Source organism: Rhinoderma darwinii, unplaced genomic scaffold, assembly GCF_050947455.1.
Source record: "Rhinoderma darwinii isolate aRhiDar2 unplaced genomic scaffold, aRhiDar2.hap1 Scaffold_121, whole genome shotgun sequence".
Lineage (NCBI taxonomy): Eukaryota > Metazoa > Chordata > Amphibia > Anura > Rhinodermatidae > Rhinoderma > Rhinoderma darwinii.
This window is the reverse complement of record NW_027461955.1, coordinates 376,144-394,090: the sequence shown is the minus strand read 5'-3', so window position 1 is coordinate 394,090 and position 17,947 is coordinate 376,144. Positions and strand designations below refer to the sequence as shown.

The following is a 17,947-nucleotide window of genomic DNA, read 5'->3' as shown; positions in this document are numbered from 1 at the left end:
CTGTCTCCTTCCGACTGGAGTTACCCCCATCTTTTCGAGTACACGACGTGTTTCATGCCTCCCTACTTAAACGCTGCTCCCCGTCCTTGGCTCCCTCGAGGAAACCTCCTGTCCCTGTTCTCACCCCTGAAGGGGTAGAATTTGAGGTGGCCAAGATTGTGGACAGCAGGATGGTCCAAGGCTCCCTCCAGTACCTGGTCCATTGGAGAGGATATGGGCCTGAGGAGAGGACTTGGGTACCCGCCCGGGATGTTCACGCTGGGGTATTGCTCAGGAGGTCCCATCTTCGCTTCCCCAATAAGCCAGGTCCACCTAGAAAGGGTCCAGTGGCCCCTCTTAAAAGGGGGGGTACTGTAAAGGATCTGCCAGACACAGCTTCTGTGTCGATGCCCGTGGGTAATCAGTCTGCATGTGCTCCTAAGTCTGAGAGAGTGACACGATCTTCTACCAGTCAGGCTGGGAGGCTGAGGAGTGGGAGAGCCTATCACAGCCTGGCCAGATGGAGCTAGCTCCCGCCCTCTGTCTATTTATACCTGCATTTCCTGCTTCTCCTTTGCCTGTGATTCTTTTCTGTTTCCTGGCTCTGCTGCTCCTGCTATGATTATTGACCTTGCTTCATTTTTGACCCTGACTTTACTGACTACGCTCCTGCTCTGCGATTTGTACCTCGTGCACTCCTGGTTTGACTCGACTCGTTCACTACTCTTGTTGCTCACTGTGTTGCCGTGGGCAACTGCCCCATTTCCCTTAGCTTCTGTGTACCCTTGTCTGTTTGTCTGTCGTGCACTTATTGAGCGTAGTGACTGTCGCCCAGTTGTACGCCATCGCCTAGGACGGGCCGTTGCAAGTAGGCAGGGACTGAGTGGCGGGTAGATTAGGGCTCACCTGTCTGTCTTTCTACCCCGTTATTACAGTCATCTTATATATTTACACATTGCACTGAAGCAGCACTGGAAGAGATAGATGATTGGGGATGTGTTGTTCTCCTTCATGTTAATACTGAGCTACCAATCATGAGTGTCCTTACCTGTAAACACCACAGACTGTGCCCTGCAGGTATATAAGCCCCTGGCTTTACCAGTACTAGACATGCATGAAGAGAAGGTGCCGGCGCAGCAATTCTTTCATGAAACTTGAGGGCTTGACCCCGCAGTTGTAAGAGAAAATGGTAATGAATGTCTGCCTTGTGAAACATTAAGAGCTTCAATGACATCTCTAGCAAAGCTATGATCTGTGAATTAATAAAAAAGTTTAATAGGGCATGAGGAAATGTGCATTAAAAGTCAAGTATTGAGAGTTGTAGCATGATATGTGATGCAGTCATAGCATGTACATGGGTTCACATGTACCGTACTTGCTAGAATAAATATAAATATCTATCTGTATATCTACTATATATATATATATATATATATATATATATATATATATAAAATACTTTACACCTACCGTAGGAATGTCAACTGGGGGGACGTCCATGAGCTCAGGACATGGCAGAGCATGTTATGTAGTCGATCCTTTTATAAGTGTTTATTTCTGACTGTGAAATTAGCATTAGGGAAGATTAGTTTCAGCCCCCTGCTCATCAACCTTGCTCTATTAGAATACTATCAGAATCACAAAGTGTATCAGTTGCTCATACAAAATTTGTACAGGTGGCTATACATAAAAAACTATATATATATGTGTGTGTGTAGACACAATATAGAAAAGTAATAGCACTAGGACTTCAGAATGGATCAAAAATTGCTGGTTTAATCACCCTGAAGTAAGCACTCTGATGATGGTGGTGATTAAACCTGCATTTTTTTGATCCGTCTTGAAGTGCTGTTACTTTTTTTTACTTTGTATCCCTATCCATTTCAAACCAAGGATCTGATTCATCCCTTACTGTAAAGTGCATATGGCCTGATTTACAGTGTTTGGTGGAGTGCTGTGTTCGTTTTTTTTTGGAACTTGTATATGTATATATACAGTTAGGTCCAGAGTTATTTGGACAGTGACACAAGTTTTGGCATTTTAGCCGTTTAACAAAACATATTTAATATAAAGTTATATAATCAATATGGGCTTAAAATGCACTCTCAGCTTTAATTTGGGGGTATTCACATCTTAATTTAAGGAAGGGTTTAGGAATTACAGCTCTTTAATATGTAGCTGCCTCTTTTTCAAGGGACCAATGGTAATTAGACAATTATCTCAAAAGCTATTTAATGGGCTGCATGGGCTATTCCCACGTTAAGCCATCATCAATTAAGCAGGTAAAAGGTCTGGAGTTGATTCCAAGTGTGGCATTTGCATTTGGAAGTTGTTGCTGTGAACCCACAACATGAGGTCAAAGGAGCTTCCAATGCAAGTGAAACAGACCAGCGTTAGGCTGAAAAAAAAATGAAGAAATCCATCAGAGACATATCACAAATGTTAGGAGTGGCCAAATCAGTAGTTTGGTACATTCTTGAAAAAAAAGAGTGCACTGGTGATCTCGTGAACGCCAGAGGCCTATGTCACGATCTGTGAGTGTGTGGACCCTCTGGGCAGTACCGCCAAAGCGGGATGGCAGCTGGCCAAACTACAGTGTGCCAAGTCAATATATATATAGTCCAAGCACATGGGTAGCTGTAATAGTCCAGACAGAAGCATCGGCTAGACACAGATGGGATCTTGACGGCAGGTGATGCAGATGAGAGAGTTGACACCAGACGTGGTGTTACACAGCAGACGTGGCCGATGGCAGAACTCGACTCCAACACTATAGCGGGCACAGGAACAACTGCAACACGGGATACAGGGTACAGGTAGCAGGGCACAGGAACAACGGGAACAGGATAACACTAAGGGACCATTTGCAAGACTAATAGAGGAATACGAACAACACTCAGGCAAGGAGTAAAAGGACCGAGCCCTTCTTATAGTCCAGGGTGATCATGGGCTACTTACTGATGATTTACATGTGCGTGCACTGGCCCTTTAAGGCCAGGTACGAGCATGCGCGCGCACCCTACGGAAGACAGCAGAGAGGAGCGGAAGTGAGCGCTGGCGTCTCCTGGGCAAGGAGATGGGGACCAGCGCCCACAAGTCCATGGCGGCGGCCGTCGAGGGTTGAGTAATCCCGATGGCCCACGGATGTAAGAGCCTGGATGTCCCCGTTAGACAACAGTGGTGGATGATCGCAGAATCTTTTCCATCGGGATGAAAAACCCCTTCACAAAATCTACCCAAGTGAAGAACACTCTCCAGGAAGTAGGTGTATCTGTATCTAAGTCTACCATAAAGAGAAGACTCATGAGAGCAAATACAGATAGTTCACCACAAGGTGCAAACCATTAATCAGAATCAAAAATAGAAAGGCAAGATTAGACTTTGCCAAACAACTTCTAAAGAAGCCGCCCAGTTATGGAACAGCATGAAACTAAGATCAACCGGTACCAGAATGATGGGAGGAAGAAAGTATGGAGATGGCTTGGAACGGCTCATGATCCAAAGCACACCTCATCCTCTGTAAAACATGGTGGAGGCAGTGTGATGGCATGGGCATGCAGGGCTGCCAAAGGCACTGGGTCACTAGTGTTTATTGATGATGTGACTGAAGACAGAAGCAGCCGGATGAATTCTGAAGTGTTCAGGGATTTACTTTCTGCTCAGATTCAACCAAATGCAGCAAGGTTGATTGGACGTTGCTTCACAGAACAGATGGACAATGAGCCAAAACATACTGCGAAAGCAACCCAGGAGTTTATAAGGCAAAGAAGTGGAATATTCTGCAATGGCCAAGTCAATCACCGGATCTCAACCCGATCGAACTGCATTTCACTTGCCTAAGAAAAAACTTAAGGCAGAAAGACCCACAAACAAGCAACAACTGAAAACCGCTGCAGTAAAGGCCGGGCAAAGCATCACAAAGGAGGAAACCCAGTGTTGGTGATGTCCATAGGTTCCAGACTTCAGGCAGTCATTGCCTGCAAAGGATTCTCTACAAAGTGTTAAAAAAAACGATTTTATTTATGATGTTATTTATTTATTTTTTTATATTCTGCTTGGGGGAAAATGGGAATTATTTTTTTTAAACTTTTAATATTTTTTATATATTTAAAAAAACATTATTTAGCTTTTTTTTACTAGTCCCCCTAGAGGACTTGAACCAGAGCTCGTTGGATCGTTTGCATGATGTACTACAATACTAAAGTATTGCAGTATATCGTTATACTGACAGTCTTCTATGAAGCCCTGCCAGAGTACAAAGATGGAAGACCTGGAGGCCTTCATCAGGCCCCCATCCCAACCATTGGCGACTTGCAATCGCGTCACAGGGGGCTGATTCAATCTCACAGGGTGCCGAGGCATCTAAGGGGTTAAATGTGAGTCATCCTGCTCGTTACACTGAAGTGTCTGCTGTTACACACAGGCGACAAGCTCGTTCTATGGAGCAGGCTGAGACCGTGAGCCCGCTCCATACTCCCCCAGCCAACCGGCACCGCATATATATATATATATATATATATATATATATATACACGACGGATGTCGAGAAGGGGTTAATGTCCCAGTAATGAGCGCAGTAGCTTCACCTGTACTGATTTTGGCTAAGGAAAAAACATGTACTACTCGAAAGTCCCACTACCAACCCTACCTACCATTCCATAGAAATCCAGGTCCGGAAAACAAAGAAACCTCAGCGTAAGTTTTTGCTGAAAAACTCAACTTTCCTGGATTCCTCATCTCACCCATCTTAGGTGGTGTTCACATATCGTTTACCTACAGTCTGGTCTTTCCGTTCATCTGTTCCGTCAGGAACAGATGAACAGAGACACAAACGGAAAGTAGCGTTTCCGTTTGCAATAACATTGATTTCAATGGTATTTTTTTTCTTTCAGTTGGTTTGTTTGCATCCATTTCGCTAGGTTTCCATTTTTTTTAACGAAAACAATAGCGCAGCATACTGCGCTGGTGCCATCTCTTGTAGAGATAAGTGATTTACACGCAAACAGCCATCCACATTATGTAAAAGAAAAGGTGCTTCATCAGACCAGGCGTCCTTCCATTACTCAATCGTTCAGTTCTGATGCTCGTGTACTTATTGGAGTCACTTTCGGCTGTGATCGGGGTCAGCGTGGCCTCTCTCACCGGTCTGTGGCTAAGCAGCCCCAAGTACAGTAAGCTGTGATGCTCTGTGTGTTCTGACACCTTTCTATCATAGCCAGCAGTACATTTTTCAGCAATTTGTGCTTCAGTAGCTCTTCTATGGGATTGGTCTAAACGGATTAGCCTTTACGCCTCGTAGTTCACTATTTTTTTACATTAAACATAATAAAATGTAATATATTTGTCAGCCCACAATTGGCCACGCCCCTCCTGCTACACCCCACCAAATTTTTTCTCACCAGTTTTTTTAAGTGGCGAGAGGAGAGAAAAGTCGCACATTTTTGTACAAATATCTGTGACTTTTCTACGCTAAAATTGTTTACTTCACTTCTCCGTGGATTTTAGGTCGGATTTACACTGTGCGTTTTTAACATGCACTTTTTTGTTTTGGTTAGTAAGGGTATGTTCACACGGCAACGCAAATTACGTCTGAAATTACAGAGCTGTTTTCAGGCGAAAACAGCTCCTGAATTTCAGACGTTTTGACAAGTGCACGCGTTTTTGGCGGCGGCTTTTACGGACGTAATTGGAGCTGGTTTTCATTGGAGTCAATGAAAAACGGCTCCAATTATGTCCCAAGAAGTGACATGCACTTCTTTGAGGCGGCCGTCTTTTTACGCACCGTCTTTTGACAGCGGCATGTAAAAAAAAGGCCGTCTGCACAGGTTTGGAGCCGTTTTTTAATAGTAAATAGGGCGTGTGAACATACCCTAATCTGCCATTGAGAGACATGGGAGTTTATCTATTCCAGTCTTATTATAAGGAAAGTTAACGTAATATGTAACACATTTATTAAGAGGCGAATGCCAACTGTGCGCCACCATTCCCTCCTTCCTGTTGGACATACTGTAAAATAAATTATAAGTATGCGCACCGTACTGCTCCACTTCTCTCCTCCAGGTCCCCTCAGCATAGCGCAGCTCATACAAGTTCCAGTTGCTGGGCAGCGTCAGAGCCTTATATGCAACACAGCAGTCAAAGTCATTGGCGCTGCGTCACATATAATGTCCTGGCGCTGCTCGGCATCAGGAGCCTTTATAAGCCACACTATGCTGAGGGAACCTGAGGAACCCGGAGGGGAAAAGAGGAGTAGTGAGGTGACCATATATTTTTTTTTATTTAATTGTCCGATGGGTAAGTAGTCTGATCGGGTTGGGGGGGGGGGGGGGGTTGCAACTTTTGGTCCCTTTTGCGACTTTTCTACATCAGAAAACTAGAGTAAAGAGGTTAAAAAAATACCCCCTCCCCAGTGTGAGCCCAATCTGAACTTTATGGTGTGTGCATATATATATATATATATATATATATATATATGGCAGTAGCATGAAATACATATACCGTACAGCAGTATGAATAATGTATACACTACAGCATATATTATAATGCATGTACATATGTATATAATAATATGTAATACATGTGCAACATTACCTGCATTACATCATATAGTATAGTGTATATATATATATATAGTAGTATATAATACATATACAGAACAGCGGTATAAATAATATATACATCGTATAGTATAGTGTGCGTATATAGTAGTATATGATACATATACAGAACAGCGGTATAAATAATATATACATCGTATGGTATAGTGTATATATATATATATATATATATATAGTAGTACATGATACATATACAGAACAGCGGAATAAATAATATATACATCGTATAGTATAGTGTGCGTATATAGTAGTATATGATACATATACAGAACAGCGGTATAAATAATATATACATCGTATAGTATAGCGTACGTATATGGTAGTATATAATACATATGCAGAACAGCGGTATAAATAATATATACATCGTACAGTATAGCGTACGTATATGGTAGTATATAATACATATGCAGAACAGTGGTAGAAATAATATATACATCGTATAGTATAGCATACATATAACGTATATTGTAGTATATAATACATATACAGAATAGTGGTATAAATAATATATACATCGTATAGTATAGTGTATATATATATATATATAGTAGTATATAATACATATACAGAACAGCGGTATAAATAATATATACATCGTACAGTATAGCGTACGTATATGGTAGTATATAATACATATGCAGAACAGTGGTAGAAATAATATATACATCGTATAGTATAGCATACATATAACGTATATTGTAGTATATAATACATATACAGAATAGCGGTAGAAATAATATATACATCGTATAGTATACACTGGCGTAGCTATAGGGGTCGCAGCAGTCGCAATTGCGTCCGGGCCCCGAAGCCAGGGGGGCCCACAGCCCCCCGCACCACATCAATAAAAAGTTACTATAGTAACTCGGGCCGCGGGCCCCTGTTACTATAGTAACAGACTGTACTTACCTTCCTGGTTCCGGATCGCAGCGGAGGTCCTGACGTCAAGCGCTGTGCGCAGCGCATGACGTCACAGCGCTATGCGGCGCGCACAGCATCGACACGACAGAACTCCCGCCGCGGCCGAAGAGGAAGGTAAAATTAGCCCTGACTGGCGGGGTCCGACTCCCGGGACCCGCCAATCAGCTGTTTTGAAGGGGCCGCAGCACTCGTACGAGAGTTGCTCCCCTTCATTCCGGTCACTTAATTCCGGTCACACTGTGAATCCATGTCGGCGATTCAGTGTGAGCGAGTAGTGAAATGAAGGGAAGCAGCTCTCGTACGAGTGCTGCGGCCCCTTCAAAACAGCTGATTTGCGGGTCCCGGGAGACACATCAGCTATTGATGGCCTATCCTGAGGATAGGCCATCAATGTTTAGGGACTACACAACCCCTAAGCCTACGATGTAGCAGGTTTAGGGGGCCCGTGAGACAGGATCACAGATTGTGTGATGCTGTCTGCTGGGCCCTGTATCTAAGCCAATCACATGGTAGGCTTAGATACATGGCCCATGTGTGATCCTGTCTGCTGGGTCCTGTATATAAGCCTACCACACTGTAGGTTTAGATACAGGGTCCAGCAGACAGTAATCTTATACTGTATAAGATTACTGTCTGCTGGACCCTGTATCTAAGCCTACGTTGTGGTAGGCTTAGATACAGGGTCCCACAGACAGTATCAGACATGGGCCTAACATGTGTTACTAATCGTTTTTTTGTGTGTTTTCTTACAGGTTCGGTCGTTGGACTACGTCGGATTCCAGGACTACTTCGATTACGGCTTTTTTTTTATTATCAATAAAATGGTTAATGAGGGTTGTGTGTTGTTTTTTTTTATTTCAATAAAATATTTTTTTCTATGTCTTTGTTTTGTTTTTTTAACTATATTACTACCGCCTTAGTAATGGCTGCCGGCTGATTGACAGCATCCATTGCTAAGGCGGGGCTTAGTGTTAGCCGGTGCAGAGGCTAACACTAACCCCCTTTATTACCCCGGTACCCACCGCCACCAGGGGTTCTGGGAAGAGCCGGGTACGATCCAGTAAATAGGGTGTGTGAACCCAGCCTTAGTGACGCCCCCGGCTGCTAGTGCTGCATTGTTGGGTCACTTAGGAGACCCAGTGATGCAGCTGAAAGCTGCGGACCGTCGGCCCTGAGGAGTTTGCGTAGGGGGGCCCAATAAGAACTTTTGCATCGGGGCCCATGAGCCTTTAGCTACGCCCCTGATAGTATAGCATACATATAACGTATATAGTAGTATATAATACATATACAGAACAGCAGTATAAATAATATATACATCGTATAGTACAGTGTATATATAGATATATATATATTACAGTATTGGCGGAGCAGCAGTATAAATAATATATACATCATCGTATAGTACAGTATATCTATCTATATATTACAGTATTCTCGGAGCAGCAGTATAAATAATATATACATCGTATCAGTGGAGTAACTACCGCCGTAGCAGCAGTAGCGGCTGCTACGGGGCCCGCGGTATGAGGGGGCCCGTGTCGCCCGTCGGCACGGTCCCCCACCATGGCCGGAGGCTCCGCTAGCAGCCGCTATGGCTGCTACAGCGGGACGCCACTGAACAGTACGGCAGAGCAGGGAGGTATCTCCCCGCTCTGCCATTAACTGGTTCCAGACCGCTGGCTGTATTTTTACGGCCAGCGGTCAGGGTCCTTAAAACCTGAGCCATAGACTTTTTACGGCTCGGGTTTTAACTTGCTGCCCGCGCGATCGGGCAGCTGAATGTCGGGTCTCCGGCTGTCAGTGACTGCCGGGGACCCTGAGGAGAAGATAGGAGCAGCTTTCGCTGATTCTGTCTTCTCTGATCTCTTTTACACAGCGCTGAATGCGCGCTGTGTACAGGAATAGAGACAGCAGCAGCGGCGCTGTCTCTATTCCTCCCGGTGATCATGTGACTGGTCACATGATCGCCGGGTGCCGTTAGTGGCAGACTGTTGCTGGGTCTTACAAGACCGAGCACAGCCCTATTAGTGACAATCGTCACTATGAGAGGGCTGACTTCCCCTGTAACTGGGGCTGCTGTGCAGCTCCAGTTACAGTGGAAAAACAATGTGTAAAAGAAAGAAAAAAAATATATAAAGTTCCCCAAAGGTCTTCTTTGACCTTTTGGGGGACAGACCATAGTAATAAAAAAATAATAAAGTAAAGTGCAAAAAAAAATTAAATAATAAATACACATAAAATACCCACCCCAAAAAAACCGTTCCCCCCGCCAATCATTGTTGTAACGCTAGCGCTGACCCAATTACCCTAATATAGACATGTAATATATAAAAATTTACGGTAGACAATGACGATCACAAATAAAAGGTCTATTTCAGGGTAAAACTATGTTATTACCCAAAAAAAAATAGCTGAAATGTAAAAAAGCTTATTTTTTTACTATTATTTTCAAACTTTATGAATAAAAATTCTAAAATAGCAAAAAAGGTGTGTATAAAAACTATAAAAAATGAAACCTGCATTGTCTACGGAAAAAACGTCGCAAAAATCACGTCGTTAGCCCAACAAATAAAAAAGTTCTCCACAGGACAGGGGATACATGTGTGATCGCTGGCATTGATAGGGAAAACGGGGGACTGAAAGTCCCCTGAAGTTCTCCATCACAAACCTCGGACTTCCGGGGTCTGTGTCGGCAGCTCCGTAGAAATGAATGGAGCGCCGGTCGTGCTTGTGCGCATGCGTGACCAGCGCTCCTTTCATTTCTATTGAGCTGCGCAGACGCCGGAAGTCAGAGGTTAGTCATGGAGAACTTCAGGGGACTTTCAGTCCCCCGTTCTCCCTATCGCTGCCAGCGATCACTCATGTATCCCCTATCCTGTGGAGATCCTGTGGAGAGGGGATACATGTATTTTGTAGGACACACTGTAGGTCGCATTTTTTTGGGAGGAGGGACGCTGTATGGCGTTCCCTACAGGGGGGGGGTGGCTGTATGGTGTTCCCTACAGGGGGGGTGGCTGTATGGCGTTCCCTACAGGGGGGGGGTGGCTGTATGGCGTTCCCTGCAGGGGGGGGGGGGGGGAGCTGTATGGCGTTCCCTACAGGGGGGGGAGCTGTATGGCTTTCCCTACAGGGGGGGGGCTGTATGGCGTTCTCTACAGGGGGGGGGGCTGTATGGCGTTCCCTACAGGGGGGGGGTGGCTGTATGGCGTTCCCTGCAGGGGGGGGAGCTGTATGGCGTTCCCTACAGGGGGGGGAGCTGTATGGCTTTCCCTACAGGGGGGGGGCTGTATGGCGTTCTCTACAGGGGGGGGGGCTGTATGGCGTTCCCTACAGGGGGGGCTGTATGGCGTTCTCTACAGGGTGGGCTGTATGGGGTTCTCTACAGGGGGGGCTGTATGGCGTTCTCTACAGGGGGCTGTATGGCGTTCTCTACAGGGGGGCTGTATGGCGTTATCTACAGGGGGCTGTATGGCGTTATCTACAGGGGGGCTGTATGGCGTTATCTACAGGGGGGCTGTATGGCGCTATCTACAGGGGGGCTGTATGGCGTTATCTACAGGGGGGCTGTATGGCGCTATCTACAGAGGGGGCTGTATGGCGTTATCTACAGGGGGGCTGTGTGGCGTTATCTACAGGGGGGACTGTAAAAAAGGCACTATCTACAAGGGGGGGTTGTGTGACACCCAGGGGAGGGGGGGCCCCAGTCAAAAGTTTGCTATGGGGCCCAGTCTTTCCTAGTTACGCCCCTGCATCGTATAGTACAGTGTGTGTATATATATATATATGTATATATATATATATAATACAGTATTCTCGGAGCAGCAGTATAAATAATATATACATCGTATAGTACAGTGTGTGTATATATATATAGATATTACAGTATTCTCGGAGCAGCAGTATAAATAATATATGCATCATCGTATAGTACAGTATATAGATATTACAGTATTCTCGGAGCAGCAGTATAAATAATATATACATCATCGTATAGTACAGTATATAGATATTACAGTATTCTCGGAGCAGCAGTATAAATAATATATACATCGTATAGTACAGTATATAGATATTACAGTATTCTCGGAGCAGCAGTATAAATAATATATACATCGTATAGTACAGTATATAGATATTACAGTATTCTCGGAGCAGCAGTATAAATAATATATACATCATCGTATAGTACAGTATATAGATATTACAGTATTCTCGGAGCAGCAGTATAAATAATATATACATCATCGTATAGTACAGTATATAGATATTACAGTATTCTCGGAGCAGCAGTATAAATAATATATACATCATCGTATAGTACAGTATATAGATATTACAGTATTCTCGGAGCAGCAGTATAAATAATATATACATCATCGTATAGTACAGTATATAGATATTACAGTATTCTCGGAGCAGCAGTATAAATAATATATACATCATCGTATAGTACAGTATATAGATATTACAGTATTCTCGGAGCAGCAGTATAAATAATATATACATCATCGTATAGTACAGTATATAGATATTACAGTATTCTCGGAGCAGCATCCCTCTCTGCCTCTTTCCCTCTGCTCGGCCGTTAGCGGTCTGGTGGGCGGGGCTGGGGAGGGGCTTCCTGTGATTGATGGTTCCCCTGTGAGTGTGACCGTGTAAGCCCCGCCCCCTCCCTGTGCGCCTAGTCTCCAGGAATGTAGTAATTAGATTTCCTGTGTCCGGGGCTGAGTGCGAGGACGGCGGGGAGAGGAGCTGTGTGATCGGCGGCTCTGACGTTACCCGGGCTGCTGGCGTGTACGGTGCTCATCACTGCTGTGGAGACGGGATCTGCAAGAAGCCGGGACTTGTGGGATCCAGTAGATCTCCCTCCTGGAGTATGAGGGGTCATGCAGCATCTCTTGGGTAAGTGTCACACTGGACAAGTTCTCTTACAGCTGAGATAAAGTTCACAGCTCTGATCATCAGCCTCATGTGTCTCCATCCATCATTCCTCTGGTGTCTAATGTCAAAAGTTAAATCCTCTTACAGGAATGGAGCACACAGTCTACTCAAACTTTCTCATATACTTTACAGGGTTAAATTAGTTCTGGAGCAATAATCCCATCCTATATATTTTTTTGTATATATAGACGAGACATATATAAATCACCCCTGCCCATCACCCCTTTATATTCTGTCCCTTTAAGCAGTGGGGACCGGTTGTGGTCCCCAGACTTCTAGGTGAATGTATAGTAACTATTGTAGACTGTCTGTACACTGGTGTATAGTTCAGGTCTTGGGGACCTCCAGACCCTGAAGGTTGATCTTGGGGAGTGGGACTGTTGCAGTCCTTTAGCCTACGTTATACAGGTGATATGTCTATACAGAGGAAATATATGTCCAGTCCATAGGGCAGATATGTGTATACATTTTCTGCATGGCGGCATAGATATTGTGTGTTGTTAAATAAGCAACACCTTACCAATTAGAATATGATATGTATATATGTGTTTATATATAGTATAATAGGGGACAGAGTAACGAGTTCCAGCATGGATGGGGTTAATTCCATTCTCCGCTAGATCTTGGGATTTCTTAGTGATGCTGATCTTGTATCCCAAGTGACTGATTCTATACATAAACATACTCAAGTAACAACGAGCGGGATCATAACGGGAAGGAGTGGGCACCTGATCAAGTGCTGGAAGTAGATACTGAGCGCAAATGAGGTACAATGATGGGAGGGGTAGTCTTAGAAAGAGAGCCGAGGGTTTCCAAGGAATACAAATGGCAAGTACTAGAAATAGGTACAGACTGAACAATGTTTCTATCTTGTTTTATCATTATTATTATTTGTTTATATACATAATATTCATCTTTTCATAATTACTGAAAGTCCTAAAGTCACCAGTTTATAATTTTAAAGGAGACCTACGTTTCTTTATTCCTTGTATCAGATCTTCACCAGCACAGATCCTGCAGGTGGGGACATTTCACCATGTTTTATACTGTCCCGCAGTGACACGAGCGGCAGGACTGAATGCTGGGCATTACTGTGGCAGGAGTTGGGGCTCCTAGAGGTGTCCTTCAACACAATCTTGTATTTTACATTTATTTTCTAACGTCTGAAATCCCAATGATATAGCAAGAAATTAAAAAAAAAAAAAAAAAAGTCCTAAAGTGTGTTTTAGTCTGGAATTGCTTGGTATACGGGAGGAAGTGTTGGAATCGATTAGTCAGTGGCAGGAATGGCTTTACGACATTAAAGGAGACCCATAGAGGTCGTCCATCGAGGGCTCAACCCTGAAAATCCCGTCGTCTTGAATCGAATTTATACATACGGAGCCTGAACAGTCTGCTAGGTCTCCATTATGTCGGGCACTTTATGGGTCAGCATTTGTTGACTTGTTATATCTGTATAGTATGTTATAAGGGCATGCTGCTTACAATGATCTCTATGGTGGCAACTACTCAAGAAGACCCACTGGGACAGACTTACTGAGCTGCCTAACATTTCTGCAGCGTAAACTTAGAGCAGGCAATCCGAAGATTGGCAAAATGCATTAAAGTGGCACATGCTGTATGATAAGTTTGGCGCATCTCTCTCGACACTTTAATCTTGTTTATACCACCTCTTGGTTGACTTAGTTTACCCAAGTTTGATGAACGTCGCTGCATTTAATGCCACGCCCCATTCCACTAAGCCACGCCCCATTTCTAGACTTTTATAAAGTATCTAGTGCGGCTCAAACATCTGTTCTTTCTACTAATAATAAATGAGTCTAAACTGATTTGTACAAATAAAAAAGGGCGCAACAATGGTAAATCTGCCCCACTGAATGAAGTCTTTCTGCTGTGACATTTTGGGCTGAAGTTTGCGGAGGCTGCGGAATATATTAGCAGAAGTTAGGACTAGCCTTTTTATTTTTTGCACTAGATTTTCTAGCCTGGGGGAGTCTTGTCCTAATGCAATAATTGAGTATCCATACAAGGAAGGCTGTCGATCATCGTGAGACTGTCCCCCGTGTATTCTAAGCCCTCTTGCACACTTGGGCTATTTTTCGTGGCACCCGATAGTTGTCACGGACCCATTCACTTCAGTGGGTGAATCAGGTTTGTGAAAACGTACCCGCCGCTCTGATCCGTTGGAAGATAAGACATGTCCTGTCTTTCCACGAATCACGGTACGGGACTCGGGCGGCACACGCAGTTTTTCGCCCTAGGGACTTTCAGATCAGGGCAGTATAGGATTTTGTGTCAGATTTTCAGTAACTGCAATGTCAAAAGGGGTTTGAGCACTTTACAAAGCCCTTTCATTCTGGAACTGTGGTGGTCCGAGATTACCGGCATAATCTCTTACATGTATTTATGACATCAGAAGATCATTTACAGAATTTCCCCTTTAAGTCAATAAATTACAAGTTGCACGGAATCTTTCCCACAAAACGATATATTGCTCTGTTACCCAGTCCTGCTGTATAGCATTCTGCCCGCAGTGACCTCACGTACACCTTCATGTTCTTCCTACACATTAGTGGGATCTTCATGGTGTGTCATTTTGACATGCTATATCTTCCATTATATAGTTTAGGTGTCCGCCTTCCCATGTATATTCTCTAACTATAGACAACGCGTCACGGTGACCGCTGCCGCCATCTCATATTGCAGGATGAAAATAAAGCGGCGACTTTAAAGCAATACTAAACCTGGAAGTCCATGATAAAAGTAAACGGCAGATATATTTGCGGACCGTGTTTGTCAGTCTGCAGGATTCTCTGCTCCAGAAACAAACTTCTTGAACTCAGATGTTAATTTCCTTCTTATCCCTTCCATTTTCAGCTGGCAGGGGGTGAGAGGCCGTGTTTAGCCAAGGAGGAGGGGATTGGAGTTCCAAAGTAGGGGGATGGGGGTTTGACAGGACTCCTGCTTATTTGGGTGTTCTCCTGAGATACATATAGAAGACTTTTTTCTTTATATAGATTTCTCACAGTTTTGATTGCAATATGAGATCGGATATGACCACGGGAAAGGAAGAGATTAAGGCCCTGTTCACACAGTTTTTTGCAGGTAGAAAAAATTTGCCTTAGAATTCCTTCACGTATTGTTCTGCGTTTTTTGCTCAAAAAACGCAGCGATCGACACTCAGGAACGAGTGCCGCAGGTTTTCTCTGCCTCCCGTTAATTTCAATGGAAGGTCAGAGGTGGAAAACGCGGCAAGAAAGGACATGCGCTTTCTCTTTTTTTCCACGAGCAGCCATAAGCTGCCCATGGGAAGAAAACTCATCTGCCTCCCATTGAAATCAATGGGGGGGGGGGGGGGGGGTATTTTGAAATTTTTTTGGCGCTGATTCCGACACGTTCTCCAAGTCAAGATCAGTGCCAAAAAACTGTGTGAACTGACCCATAGGAAGATATTACTATTGATAATTTAATGTTTGCTGTATTTTATTTTCTACATTTAGTTTTTCCTTTTAAACTTGAAGAATATTAGAATTATTATACATATTATTTTTTCTTTCATTTAAGGGGAATGTGTCACATCAAACATGCAGTCAGATCTGTAAGCAAATTGTTATAGAAAAACTGAGCAGATTGATATAAAGTTGTGTGTGAAAAGACCCAGGAAACCCTAGGCTTGAAGGGGTTTCTCCTTAATCAATATCTATCACCTATCCGCCGATCACGAGAACGGTCTTACCTTGCCCTTCCTGGGAGCGCCATATGAATGGAGCGGTACTGCGTATACTCGGCCACCGCTTCATTAATTTCTATGGGACTGCCGAAAATAGCGAACAGACCCCCACTGATCAGATATTTATTAACTATGCTGTGGATAGGTGATAAATATTTATTATGGAAAAAACCCTTTAAGAGTCCAGTGGGTGGTTCTACAGCTACAGTTACTGTCAGTCATGGTTGAGACCGCCCTCTTGATTTTTTTTTTCTTTTCTTTAGCTCACTGTAAGCAAGTTAAACGAATACATTACAGGTCATTCTGAATCTTTTTTTCACAACGCTATATCACAATCTGCTCCGCTTCTCCTGCTCTATAACGTGCTACCTGCAGATTGGACAGCTTGTACCACGTGACAGGTTCCCTTTAAAGGAATTCCTCAATCATGTACAACCAATCAAACACACTTAGATTGAGAAACATCATATCATTAACCGTTAATACATTGTCATTACATGTAGGGGCACATTAGGAGGATTCCATAGGGAACTTGTATTCTGAATGTGAATAGACTTCCAATAAAATATTTTACTTGCTAGAAACGTTTGCTCTTTTCCTAATTTTTAGATTGGCTGAAATAACTTTTTTACCCCCCACCCCCCCCCCCCCCCCCACACACACACACACACACACACACACACACACACACACACACACACACACACACACACTTTTTGCCTTTGATTATTGTAATTTGGATGAACTCTTTATAACAAAGAGTCTTTTAAAGGTCTGCTATTCAGCATTCTTCCAGAGACGCTAGTCCGGGTATTGTGCCCCTGCTGAATATCTCAAGACGACCACTCATTTGTGTCGCTAAAGAAATTTACTGATTGAACGGGGAGTTTAGTCATTCTTTCCCCTTTTCGTACAGAGATGGTAAATTCATTCTAATAAGAAAACTGAACCGGATAATTGTACTTTTTATGGAGTGATCCATTAACATAATGCACTTCTTTTCTCATCATAGACAAACATGACTTCACATAAAAATTATTTTTTTACTTGTCAACTAAGTCTGGTTTTATTTGCTTTCCTACCAATAATTATGTTTGTTTTCCTCCTTCCTCAGGAATCCCTTAGCGGAAAAAGTATTGACTTCAGCCTCTGGAAATTAAACCGAGCAGGATTACGTTCTATTTGGGAATTGCTCAACACATTATTTTCCCTTGCATGACCTTCTTTGCTTTCACTCTGTTTAACCTTTGATGAGGTTAACTTTGTTGGCTGGGCATCATGGCGACAAGTTTGACATGTACCGGGGTGATCTGGGCACTGCTGTCATTCCTGTGTGCCGGGGCATCTTGTGTGGGGTTTTTCATGCCTTATTGGCTTTTGGGCTCTCAGTTGGATAAGATGGTGTCATTTGGTACTTTCCGGAGATGTTCTTACCCTGTACGAGATGAGAACCTGCAAACCACAGTCATGGTGGAACAGTGTGGTCGCTATGCCTCTTTCCAAGCCATTCCAAGCCCTGAGTGGCGAATCTGTACAGTGGTTACTGGACTTGGATGTGGTCTACTTCTTCTGGTGGCATTGACTGCTATCATGGGATGCTGTGTCTCTGAGCTTATCTCCAGGACTGTTGGAAGAGTGGCTGGTGGAATACAGTTTGTGGGAGGTGAGTTAGATGGTGATTTGTGTCTTATCTTTCATGTATGTAGAAGACTTTGATGAATATTTGTGGTTTATCTCCTTTATGAACACCTCA

At 43.6% G+C, this 17,947-nt stretch overlaps 1 protein-coding gene and 1 long non-coding RNA gene across 2 annotated transcripts in view; one reads left to right on the top strand and one right to left on the bottom strand.

Moving 5' to 3' along the window:
• LOC142699055 (uncharacterized) overlaps window positions 1-12,102 on the bottom strand; it is a 35,946-nt gene extending 23,844 nt beyond the window's left edge. The window contains exons 1-2 of the long non-coding RNA XR_012865955.1: window positions 12,059-12,102; window positions 1,028-1,231 (exon numbers count right to left, since the gene is read on the bottom strand). This is a non-coding gene — a long non-coding RNA (uncharacterized LOC142699055). The remainder of the gene's footprint in view (window positions 1-1,027; window positions 1,232-12,058) is intronic.
• Window positions 12,103-12,201: 99 nt separating this feature from the next.
• The window catches only part of LHFPL6 (LHFPL tetraspan subfamily member 6), a 179,070-nt gene continuing 173,324 nt past the window's right edge, over window positions 12,202-17,947 (top strand). The window contains exons 1-2 of the mRNA XM_075847973.1: window positions 12,202-12,425; window positions 17,309-17,857. Coding sequence (XP_075704088.1) covers window positions 17,473-17,857 — 385 coding nt within the window. The 5' untranslated portion in view covers window positions 12,202-12,425; window positions 17,309-17,472. The remainder of the gene's footprint in view (window positions 12,426-17,308; window positions 17,858-17,947) is intronic.